The sequence below is a fragment of the Clupea harengus genome, chromosome 3 (genome assembly GCF_900700415.2).
Source record: "Clupea harengus chromosome 3, Ch_v2.0.2, whole genome shotgun sequence".
NCBI lineage: Eukaryota > Metazoa > Chordata > Actinopteri > Clupeiformes > Clupeidae > Clupea > Clupea harengus.
Window position 1 is genome coordinate 13089277 of NC_045154.1, and position 13266 is coordinate 13102542.

Sequence of the window (13266 nt, forward strand, 5' to 3'; positions counted from 1 at the left end):
TGCGTGTCGTGGGTATGTAGGTGAGTAGGAGCGTTGACAAAAAGTGTGTGTGAGTAGCGGAAGCTGAGAAGCGTTCCCATCAGGCGTAGCAGTGCTTTAATATCCACACCTGGCGCCAGGTGTGGATAATCACTGTTCATCATGCTCCATTGCAGGTCCACAGCCTGCTGCCTCCATATGGCCAGTATAGGGACTGCAGGCAGGGTGTGCAGGGCACAGGGGGTCGTAACATCTCCTTCCCCAAGAAGGTTCCTCCCAGGAAACCTGAAAAAGAAAAAAAGAAAAAGAGCCCCGTGACCCTGTCCCATCTCCGGACCCCCAACATCCTGGATCCTTGGAAAACGGAAGACACAGAGGAGAGATCAGGTCACAGAACTACATCGACCAAACTCTAGAGAGAGCGTCGGCAATTACATTGTCTATACCCTTAATGTGTACTATTTTTAGGGAATAAGGCTGGAGGATCAAACTCCAGCGCATAATCCGCTGGTTTGAAGTCCGCATTCTGTCTATGAAGACCAAAGGGTTATGGTCAGTGTAAACAGTAATGGGAACAGAAGCAGAACTCAAATATACATCAAAATATTGGACTGCCCAAACAAGTGCTAGTGCCTCCTTCTCTATGGTTGAGTAAACCATTTGATGTCGATTGAACTTCCTGGAGAAATAACAAACCGGATGATCGACACCATCGGAACCCACCTGGAGAAGGACAGCACCACCGCGCCACAATCACTGGCATCAGCAGCCAATTTGAAAGGTTTTTCAAATGTCGGTGCAGCCAAAACAGGGGCGCTGGACAGCAGAGCCTTGGCAGCCTCAAACGCTTGTTGGGAGGCGTCTGTCCAGTGAAAAGGAACCTTGACACTAAGGATGTTAGTCAATGGTGTAACCACCGTGGCAAAATTCTCACAAAACCCCCGATAGTAGCCCACCATTCCAAGGAAACGCCGCAACCCCCGGCGATTGGAAGGCGCTGGAAAATTGCAAATGGCCTCAACTTAAAATGTGTATACATCCTTGTAAGTCGCTTTGGATAAAAGCGTCTGCTAAATGACTAAATGTAAATGTAACTTTGGCCCCAACAGGATGGACTTGGCCCCGACCAACCACCTTACCCAAGTAGGTGACCGTTGCCTTCCCAAACTCACACTTGGCGAGATTAACAGTCAGGTTGGCCTTGGCGAGGCGGTTAAACAACTCTCTGATTTGAACCAGATGTTCTGGCCAGGTGGAACTAAACACTACCACATCATCGAGATATGCGTCACACCCCGTCAATCCTGATAGGACATGATTGATGAGGCACTGGAAGGTGGCAGGCGCATTCCGTACGCCAAAAGGCATCACTTTGTACTGCAGGAAGTTATCTGGTGTAACAAACGCAGACAACTCCCTTGCACAAGGGGTCAAAGGCACCTGCCAATACCCCTTCAACAGATTAAACTTGCTTACATACCTAGCCGCTCCGACTCGATCAACGCAGTCATCCACGCGGGGAAGAGGGAAACAGTCAGGTTTTGTGACTGAATTTAACTTTCGATAGTCTGTACAGAATCTGTAAGTCCCATCCGGCTTACCCACTAAAATACAAGGAGAGCTCCATGGACTAAAACTGGGCTCAGCCAAATCATGTTTTAATAGGTAGTCCACCTCTTGACCCAGTATAGCCCGTTTGGTGGGATTCACGCGATAGGGATGTTGTTTTATAGGCATAGCTGAGCCTACATCGATGTCGTGCTCAACAACAGTGGTACAGCTCGGCACATCTGCGAAAAGAGATGGGAAAGCATTAATCAGTTCAACCACATCAGCTCGTTCCCTTTCTGACAGATGAGACAGATGCTTATGTAACTGCGCTCGCATCTCAGAGTTTCTTAACCGTCCCTCAGTTACTTCCCAAGAGGGCGCGGTCACATCCTCATCAAAGTCGGCACTAGCCTCACTCCCCTTTTCCCCTAGAGGTGACAGCAAAGAGCCCCTCTGAAAGGGAGGGCACACAGGAGGAGTTACCAACCCAACAGGTACAGGCGAAAAATAAGCCTTGAGAAGATTTACATGGCAAACCTGCACCTTCTTTTTCCGGTCTGGAGTAGCAATTAAACAGTTGTGGCCCGAAAGACATTTTACAATCGTGTAAGGACCAGCGAAACGGGCTTGGAAGGGACTATGTATGATGGGCTGCAGGGCGAGAACCTGGTCCCCTTTTTCAAAATACCGCTCTGTAGTTTTCCGATCGAAAAGACGCTGCATCTTGCATTGTGATCTCGCTAGCGCTTTCCTTGCTGCTGCACGGGCTTGATAGAGGCGGTACCTGAAACCACTGACATAGTCTAGCACATTTGCAGGAGGCTGCTTAGTGCTCCACTCATCGGCTAATACTGTGGTAGGACCTCGAACAGCATGTCCAAACACAAGCTCATTGGGACTAAACCCAATACTCTCCTGAGCGACCTCACGGATGGCCAGTAGTAGCCAGGGGAGACCCTCTTCCCAGTCACTGGAAAGTTCAACACAAAAAGACCTTAACAATGACTTTAGGGTCTGGTGGAACCGTTCCAGAGCCCCCTGACTCTGTGGGTGATATGCACTGGAGATGTTGTGTTTAGCTTTAAGCTGGCGCAACGCCCTAGCGAACAGCTTGGACATGAAGTTCGTCCCTTGGTCCGATTGTATGACCCGAGGAATGCCAAATGTGGACATAAAGTCAGTTAACGCCTTAAGAACAGAACGAGCAGTGATGGACCTGAGAGGGTAGGCACAGGGGTAGCGAGTAGACTGACACATAATAGTCAGGAGATAGCAGTGCCCAGCTCGGGAACGAGGCAGTGGCCCAACACAGTCCACCAGCAGGTATTCAAAAGGTGCGGACACAGCGGGAATAGGTTGTAATGGGGCCATTGGTATCTTTTGGTTAGGTTTTCCAGTCATTTGACAGGTATGACACTCTCGGATGTACCTTGAGATATCTCCCTTCAACCCAGGCCAAAAGAACCTACGTGCCACACGATCATACGTCTTCCTGATGCCCATGTGTCCTGCTAATCCTCTATGACAGAGCTCTAGCACAGCCTCCCGAAACTTAAGAGGGACTACTATCTGAGCAACTACGTCAGTAAAATCATCCCTTGTTACTGTCCACTTTCGACACAACAACCCCTCCGTTATATAGTAACAGGAAGTCTGACCCTTGCCATCTTCCTCAGGCACCACTACAGCCCACAACTTCTCAAGACCCTTATCTGTTTTTTTGTTCTGTGATGAGATCCTCACGGGAGACCTGAAAAAGGTTAATTAAGGAATTTATATCCCCCGTGTCAGTTTCTAACCTCACCAAGTCTGAGACTCCATGGCCATTCGTAGGTCCCCTATGGGCCAACTCGACTGGGCTAGGCTCAGTCACCACTATAGAATTTTCGTCACCACAACCGTCTTCTCGCGTTATAACAGTCTGGCTGTCAACTAGAGGAGCAACCTTCTCTTCAGCAGCCGGACTGACCACCTCAGGAGGACAACCCAAACCCTCTTGTTTTTCAGTTTCCCGGAGCTGTTTAGCTCTAGCTCTCATAACAGCGCAAGCAGGGAAAACATGAGGGAATTTCTTTATGCACTCGTCTGGCGTGTCAGACGCCATTGGAGTGTTTACTACCACGGGGGGTGGTGTAATGCTAGTGGGCCCCCAGACATTCCCCCCAGCTAAATCATTACCTAGGATGAACTCCACCCCAGGCACAGGCAGAGATGAGCGCACAGCAACTACTACGCTGCCCGTTACTAGGCGAGAAGAGAACTGGACCCTATGTAAAGGTACCTTTAGGAAACCCATTTCAATGCCTCTCACTAGCACATGATTTCCCGTGGCAGTCCCTGCTGAGAGAGGCAGCACTCCAATAGGAAGGACTGAGCAGCCCCTGTATCTCGCAGGATATGCACAGGCACATCCTTTTTGCCTGGCAGAGACACTGCCCCTATGGTTATAAAGGGAGAGTAGTCAGTCTTCCCCCTACTACAAACCCCCCCATAAGAACAGGCATATCCAACCTCATAGTCACCATGAGACTTGCTCTGTGACGGCGCAACCAAAGCTACAGTCTTAAACTGGCCCCTCTTGTAAACCTGACAGTCCGAGATCTTGTGACCCGGCTTTCTGCAGAAAAAACACACAACGTCCGACTTTACACCAGACGCCGCATAAGGACTCCATTGGGGAGACGCAGGGTTAGGCCCTGTCACAACAGACCTTGGTTTACCCTGGTAGGGAGCCCTGTTTCTGAAGCTGTCACCCGATCTGGTGGGCTGCATGTTACGGTGTGTCAGAGCGAACTCATCCGCCAGCACAGCTGCTTGAGCCAGGGTGTTAACCTTCTGCTCGTTGATGTGGGTGGCAATTACTTCAGGGACGCAGTTCTTAAACTCCTCAAGGAGGATGAGCTCCCTGAGTAATTCCAGAGAGTCTATTTTCTGAGAGGTACACCACCGGCCAAATAAGTGCTCTTTCTCGCGAGCGAATTCAACGTAGGTGTGTTTTTCCCACTTCTTGTATTGTCGAAAACGCTGCCTATATGCCTCGGGAACTAACTCATGAGCCCTAAGAATCGCAGCCTTTACCACCTCATAATCTGTGGCCTGTTCAACCGCCACAGAGGCATAGATGTCTTGAGCCTTGCCTACCAACACACACTGGAGTAGTGAGGTCCAGATTTCTTTGGGCCATCTCAGGGAGGTAGCCACCCTCTCAAAATGAGGGAAGTACTTATCCACATCCCTCTCGGAGAAGGGTGGTACCATCCTGATGTACCTACTAATGTCCGTTGGTGCTATATGAGGCGGTGACTGTTCACCCGGAGTGGTCGGACTTTGAATTCCTTTGGCCGCAAGTTCTAATTCTAACCGGCGGAGGTCGAACTGCCTCTGCCGCTCATTATTTTCGAACTGCCTCTGCCGCTCATCATTTTCAAACTGCAACTTTTTCAAGGCTAATTCTTTGTCAATCTCTTGTAGCCTGACTTCACTATCAGCTCTAGGTGTCAGAGGGAGCAGGGGTGTAACTGGGTCTTCTCTTTTTGCCGCCATTACCTCTCTGTCAATCAAAAAGTCCTTCACGGTTTCATACACCGTAGCCTTTGTTTTTTTAATTTGGCTAGTTAGTTCTATTTCGTAATGCTCTGCTATTTGCAGTAGCTGTTCTTTTGTACAAGTCTTCAACATTTCCTCAGAGGGCTGAGCAACAAATTCCTCCATGTTGAAAGACATAATTAACTAAACAACAGAAAACAGGGCACTACAGAAAACCCAGTGTACTCAGGCAATCCCACAAAATAGACCCTACACAAAATTCCACACAGGCCTCTATCAAAACACCTCCAAGATGCCAACGTGGTTACACTATTTCCAGTTATTTCCCACACACAACAGGCTCTAGTCACACAAAAAACTTCAGTATAGCAGAGGAAACCCCTTCAGATAACCACAGGACACCTTTTCTACTTACCAGCAGCGAAGCAAAGGCTAGTGAGAAAACTAGGCGTCCCCAGTCTTGCCAGAACCCAATTTAAGAAAAAATGGCTTGCCACAATCGTCTAGCCGAACATACAAAACCGAACGGCTTACCACAATGGCCCAGTCTCTTATACGACGCTACCAGCAGCACGAACCTCCGTAGTATCAACAGTTCTCTTCCACTATTTTTTTAACGGCTTTAAACTGAGAACGTTATCGAGGGAACTAACTGTAAACACCCTAGTTCAACAGCTTTTTCCCCAATAACCCATAAAGCACACTTCAGCAATGGCAAACAGACAGTTTATCAATATAACCTGTTGCGTTTTAAACGGAGTTTTGTTTGAACGCTACGCAGGCTCCCACAGCTATACCTAACTGACAAACTCCTCTACCAGTTTAACCGATATTCTGGCACTCTTCAGACCACCTGAAGTCAACTATTTACGAGTCACAGCTCATGTATTAAATGCCCAGCTTCTCACGCAACCGTCTCACAAAAAACACACACCATTTAGGGAAAAAATTACCATACTCACCACGGTATCAACGTTCATCCGTACACTCCAGCCCTGTATTTGCTATGCTTTCCTACACCTGTCGCTTCAGAAACATGCTGGGCTAGGGGTGCACTGTTCCCAACCGAGTGCAGCCGTACTCACGTACCCCTGACGAGAGTTTTAACAATACCCGCCCAGGATTGTTTCCAGACGAGAAGTAGCAAAACATACAAAACGCAAAACAACAAACCAGTGCTCGATGGAAGGATCTGGTGATCAATCTGAGCCACTGCTTCCTACCTGGAGTATACGGAGGTAGAGGATACCGATACCAAAAAGTGAGTGACGCATTTCACGCAGAATAAGGAAAAAAACGATCTATCCCGGACGAGCCCCCAATTTATGTTACGCCCGGCTCGTGGGGCCGCAACATAAAATGGTAGACACAGACAAACGGTGTATCTTATAACAAAACGCCTATTTATTAACAACAAAATGATTGATCGAACTGAAAAGTCTAGGGGTTCTCAAAGATGCGTGTATGCGTGTCGTGGGTATGTAGGTGAGTAGGAGCGTTGACAAAAAGTGTGTGTGAGTAGCGGAAGCTGAGAAGCGTTCCCATCAGGCGTAGCAGTGCTTTTATATCCACACCTGGCGCCAGGTGTGGATAATCACTGTTCATCATGCTCCATTGCAGGTCCACAGCCTGCTGCCTCCATATGGCCAGTATAGGGACTGCAGGCAGGGTGTGCAGGGCACAGGGGGTCGTAACAGTGTGTGTGTGTGTGTGTGTCTGTGTGTGTGTGTGTGTGTGTGTGTGTGTATAGCCCTCCCATACCTCTGTCATGCTGTGTGAGTGTGTGTGTGTCCGTGTGTGTGTGTTGTTAGATTCCAGTGATATTTCCTATGTCCCTAAAAACTTGTATATGGCCCTCGTCCTGTTTAGGCCCAGAGGCCCACATTCCTGTAAGGTTAGAATGGAGGGAGGCCATATGCTGTGGCACACGGAGACATCTCCGCTGTGGTATGTGTATATGTTGTGAACCATCCTGGGCCTGGCTGAAGGACATTGATGGACTGTCATGGTCATGTATGTGTACGTGTGTACGTGTCAGAGAATTGTTATACATTTCGATCCGTTTACGTAATACCCCCAGTTAAATTAGGCGGTGCCCAAGGCTCGATGTTCAGACCAGCTCGCAGAGAGAGGAAGGAAGACCAACTCCTGAAGACCCCGACACGCGGCGACTCTCAGAGCTCTGTTCCACTTAGAAGACTTAGAATACTTAGACTCAGAAAGTACTTAGTGATATTTCTTGTCTGACAATAAATATCTTGGCTCTGATCCGAACCGCTCCAGCTTCCTTGATTGCAACAACCAACTAGACCACCTTTTAGAATTAAGTATAGTAGCCTAAATATAGGAAAGAATCCAACAGTGGTGCCGAAACCGAGCTTCTACTGGTCGCTGCGTGACGTCGTGACGTCGCCTGCCTGGCCCGGGGAAGACGCATTCCACAGAAGGCCGCATCTGGACTGAAGACCGCTCCACACATCCACAGGTGATGTTCACTGACCTCACTCAGTTCCAGTACGAAGTCAAAGAATTAGTTTAGATAAGTCTGTTTTAGTTTTTTTTTTTAGTCTGCCAATCAGTTAAAACAAAAAAGAGTGGGAATGTTGTACCATCAAGGATCTAATACTTTTGATGATTAACCTGTATCAGTGATTCAAGCGCTGGGGTCATTTGATACATGCTATGTTTGTTATATATGTTTGCTATAAATGTTTGTTATAAATGTTGGTTGTTAATGTTCGTTGATATAGCTATTTGGTTGTGTATACACTAACTCTATCAGTCTCGCCGTATTCTGTAGAGGGGTTGACGTCAGGCTCGGAGTTTACTTCGAAAACCGATATATGATCTGTTCTTGTGTTTAGACGACAATTTGCTTACGTGTCCTGAACTCAACTCGGCTGTGTTGCGTGAAGGCTGTTTCTATGATTAGCTGGTTCTAAGTGTGGAAACTGTTGGTTATTTTGTTTTCTGAAGGCTTGGATAAGATACATATAGTCGAGGTACGGATCGCCGAATCCAGTACGGGAGGGGGTCAAGAGGAACTTGGTCCGGAAGAGTTTTGAGACACCCACAGGGTTCTGGGCTGGTTTGCCCGAGAACAAAAGATCATCCATAGCTGCGCTACTCTCTCCTCTTCCAAAGGAGGGCGAGGGTGGGGGCTAGTGGGGATCGGCGCGCACCCTTTGTGTGTGTGTGTGTGTAGAAGATAGGGCTGTGGAATTTGTGCAGTGTGTGAAGAGACAAAGAAAACACATTGTGGTTAAAATTACAGCTAATAAATTGGGAAAGTTGAATTGAATTTGTTTATAGTGTGTAAGAGACAAAGAAAACACATTGTGGTTAAAATTACAGTTAATAAATTTGGAAAGTTGAATTGAATTGAATTTGATTTGTATGGTGTGGCTATAAGAACAATTTGGAAAATGGCCACGGCTGCTGAACCCACAGAGGTGGATGAAATGGTGTAAGGCTATCAGATTAATAAGGAACTGGTAGCATGGGCTGAAAAGAAGTATGACCTCAGCAAAAACGAGGTACAAGTTAAAAAGAAATATAACATCACTGAGACCCGTGGCTGGTGGCCAAAACGCAAAGTTCTGGTGGTGTATGAGTCTTGGGTAGAGAAAAAGACAAAGAATGTTTCGATTGCTTTGATGGAGTGTCAGCAAACAAGCCAGTCGATTCAAGTTAAAACGAGATGTCGCGGAGTTCCAAAAGAAACTTGAGGCTTGTGAGTCCAGGGAGAGACTGACGATGTCATCACCGGCATGGCCGGGTCCTCCAGGGGGGCGGGATCAACAGGGGGCGGTCGGAGGGATGTACCCAGATCTCTCAGCACCTCCCCCCGACTACGAAATGGGAACGGCGCCATCTGGTGGCCATGTGGGGGAATCTCACACAAGCATGTTTCCTTCCCCAGAGGACAGCTATCCAGGAACACACATGCCTCTTGCAAGCACTCCACACCACGCGCCCTACCAACCAATGCCTCTGATGCAGTCACCTATTAACCCCCCCCCATCCCCACCTGCTCCCAATGCCACTGCCATTCTCCTCTCAACAGGACCAGCACCAACCACCAAGCAACGGTGCCGCATCTGCATCTGCACCCCCCCACACAGATGATTCCGTGGTGCGCGATGAGAGCGACATGGTGCTCACACGCGGTGCGGATGGACCTCACGGTGCCGCCTCTCGCAGGCAAGCAGACAACAGGAACTGGGTGGACAATTACACGGAGACCGCCCAACCATTGAACGACATGCTGAAAGGAAAACCAGACTCCCGAGACAAGATCAGCCTCGGAACCGAAGCACGACAAGCCTTTGAGGATTTGAAGAACTGCCTGTGTGAAGCCCCCGCGCTGGGACTTCCCAATGTGCAGAGACCCTTTACACTCTTTGTCAATGAGTGTCGTGGGTTCATGACATCAGCACTGACACAGGAACATGGAGGATTGTGGAGACCTGTGGGCTACTATTCGGCCAAATTGGACACAACTGCACTGGGCTTTGGCCCATGCCTGAGAGCGGTACAAGCCGTGTACCTCGCCAACCAACTTGTGACCAATCTTGTGCTTGATCAGAAGATCACCATCCGTTGCCCACACTCTGTGAATGCTTTGCTGGCTGGCAGGAAAGTCCCATGTGTCTCAGATAGCCGCTGGGGAAACTGGCAAGCCGTGCTGGAAGCACCCAACATCTCTCTCCAAAAAGCCTCTGTCTCAAATCTCTCAACCATGATTGCCCCCACGGACGCCACGAACGAAGAAGATGACCATGTGTGTGAAGACTTGATCGCTTTGATGGACCAGGAACACTTTGTGAAAGAAGATCCTCTCCACAACCCCGAGCTTGTCTTGTACACTGACGGATCTTCACTGGTGGAGGATGGAATCCGGGGAGCAGGATGGGCTGTCACAATGGAACACGAAGTCTTGGAAACAGGATCTATGGATCCCGGAACATCAGCACAACAAGCAGAATTGAAAGCATTAACCCAAGCACTCAAATTGGCTGAAGGAAAGTCTGCCACAGTCTACTGCGATTCCCGTTACGCCTTGGGTGTCGTAATGGACTTCGGCTGTCTCTGGGCCCAACGAGGGTTTGTCACGGCCAAAGGCACGCCCATAAAAAAATGATCAATTAGTAGCAGACTTATTGGACGCAATGCTACTCCCCAAAGAACTGGCGGTGGTCAAGGTGAAAGCTCACACACACCTGGACACCCCAGAAGCCTGTGGTAACGCGCTAGCTGATGACGCATCCAGAAGAGCAGCAAGACAAAAAGAGGGGAGGAGAAATGGAAACATTGAAATGAAAACTGACCTCGGAATGGAAAACGACTACGCAAAATGCCTTCGATTGAGAAAGGAATCTGAAAACGAAGAATGGCGGAAGGAAAGCTTAGCGAGCATAATGGAGATGCAAAATGCCTCAAGCCAAGAGGAGAAATGGGATTGGATGGGAAACAGTGCAAAACTACACGATGACAAGGTGTGGCGACAGGGAACGAAGACGGTGGCCCCTCAGAACTTACTGCCATACCTAGCCACGCAACTTCACTTACTAGGACATGTGGGTGTGGAAAAGATGCGCAATAGGTTTAGTCAGGTCTGGTGGAATCCAATTCACCGGCGTGGCAAAAGATGTTGTTAAGCGATGTGTCACCTGTATGAAAAACAACCATGATCGGAAAGTAAAACTTCCCATGCTGAAGGTTCCTGCCCCCCCTGGTCCTTTTCGTTGCCTCCAAGTGGATTACATCACACTGCCGGCGTGTAAAGGATACAGAGACGTCCTCGTGGTCATCGACAAATTTTCGCGTTGGATTGAAGCTTACCCTGCCCGCCGAAGAACAGCTGCACACACAGCCAAAGTGCTGGTCAAAGATTTCATTCCTCGCTATGGCCTACCAGATCAGATCTGTTCGGATAATGGAAGTCACTTCACCGGAGCAGTCTGTGCAGAGGTATGCCGAATGCTGAACATCGAATGGTCTTTTCACTGTCCTTACCACCCGCAATCATTAGGACAAGTGGAACGAGCAAACAGAACACTGAAGGAAAGACTGGCAAAGATGCATCAAGAAGGAACACCTTGGGTGGACGCGCTCCCCATTGCACTGAGTAGCATGAGAGCTACGCACAACAAAGATGTGGGCCTGTCCCCTTACGAAGTGGTGTTTGGCCGGTTCTTCAGCTTCCCAGGCTCAATTGACCTGCGCAAAGCCGATGTGCACCTCACCTCAGACGCATTGATGAACTACTGCATCAGGCTCTCAGAGACCCTCCAGCTGACGTCCAACCAAGTCAAAGGGGCCTGGGTTGAGCCGCCAGAAGGAGGACACTCTTTGGTGCCTGGACAGTGGGTCATGATTCACAAACCACAAAGAATTCCGCTAGAGGCCAAATACGAAGGGCCGTATCAGATACTGTTAGTTACTCCATCTGCCATTAGGGTTGCTAACAAGACAAAATGGATCCATGCAAGCCATTGTAAATTAGTTGATGCACCAACTGACTGAGATTGACATTCATTGGACTGGCAGGAAACCTCTTTCACGTCTGTTTTACAGAATAGGTGAGCAGAGGGAGGTCAGAGTGCGGGAAGACTTTAATTTCTTATTTTTTATTTTTACGGAGGGATTAGCGACAAAAGGAAGATTAGGGAATTAAAGTGCAGGTTTCTCCTCTGTCCTCTCGAACCAGTCCAGGTGGGATGTTGGTATAGGTTTTTGGTGGTACAACTTCTTGGATTAGAATCACACTTGCTTATTGCTATAATAGTGGTTACTTTAATCAAGACAAATGTTTAGTTGCTTAGCATTAAAGCATGCCATAATTGTGCTAGATTAACATAACTGTGTTAGATTAACACTGCCTCCCCCCCCCAACTGATATTGCTCTTGTTCTTTAAATCCTATGTACCCCGTGGCTGGAAACCTGAAGATCGTCATCACGACCGAGATCCTGAGATAGCTTGGCTATCTGCACCATCTGAACTGTGTTGCCATCTTCTGAACTTTCCCGACCACGAACTGTTACCCTCTCCATCAGCCGTCCCAGGAGAAGACTCTTGAAACGACTGTTCCAAAATGAAATGCCATATGTTGTATGCCCTGTTGATATGTTATTTGTGTATAAAAGGAAATTGTGACATTGACAGCCATTATGAGGTTCACAGAGATAACACCTTCTTGCAGGCTGCGCACGGTTTGGCGAAGGCTAAAGGAGTGCAAGCTTGTTGGGTTTGTGGGTTAATGCAAACCTCCTCACAGGTACCACCTTACATTGCTGTCCCCTTCACAATCCCTGAATACACTGCTGCCTATGGAACACCCTCCATAGATGCCCCCTTTTACACGGTGCCCATGGACATCGGTCCCCCCACTCAGATTAGATTGAGCTACGCCCCCGTAGGAATTATTTGTTGGGTTAACTCCGGCAATGGACAGGTAATGGGTAATAGTACATGTACCTACACTACTGACGTAGGCAGCCCTGGTATTCAGATCGAGCAAGATGGTGTCACGATTGAAGTCCCCCTCCCTACGAGGGTGGCCGCAGACCATCGTATAAAAGACACTGACACCATGCTTGCATTAAATGGGTCCATGTTTGTATGTGGGTCCACTGCTTACTCTTACCTCCCTGTCTCCTGGTCGGGTTCCTGCTATATGGCCTACGTGGTCCCTGCTCTAGGAATTGAAGATGAAAAGCATATCAAAGGTGATGCCACTGATCAGAGCAGATCCAAGCGTGATCTGTTTGGTAATAATTCCCCCATTGCTACCCCAACTCAGAGATTTTTCTCTGCTATCATCCCTGGGTATGGTGCCACTGTGGCCCTCGATGAGATTAGAATCCTAGTTAACACCCTGGACGCAATCGCTAACGATTCCGCCAGTGGACTCAGCGACCTTAGTCATGAATTGTATGGACTCAGGACAATGGTTTTCCAGCATCAATACCTCCTTGACTTTTTAGCAGTCCGCTTGGGAGGGTATTGTTTTTTCATTAAGCAACACTTGCACCAACGTTGTTGTACTTATGTCCCTGATCTGTCCGCTAACGTCACCGGCTATGTTAAAGATATTCATACTAACGTTGCGAGGTTGACTGTTGAGACCAGTCCCTGGTCCTTGGGAAAGGGATTGAGTGATCTGGGTGGGTCTCTGTTTTCCAAA

At 48.4% G+C, this 13266-nt stretch overlaps 1 protein-coding gene across 1 annotated transcript; it reads right to left on the reverse strand.

Moving 5' to 3' along the window:
* Nucleotides 1-3033, reverse strand: LOC116219171. Its single transcript, XM_042703766.1, has 2 exons — nucleotides 1074-3033; nucleotides 1-1000 (listed from the first exon to the last, which is right to left on the reverse strand). Exons 1-2 carry the CDS (start codon nucleotides 3031-3033, stop codon nucleotides 621-623), a joined length of 2340 nt encoding a protein of 779 aa, XP_042559700.1. The 3' UTR covers nucleotides 1-620.
* Between the last annotated feature and the right edge of the window lie 10233 nt (nucleotides 3034-13266).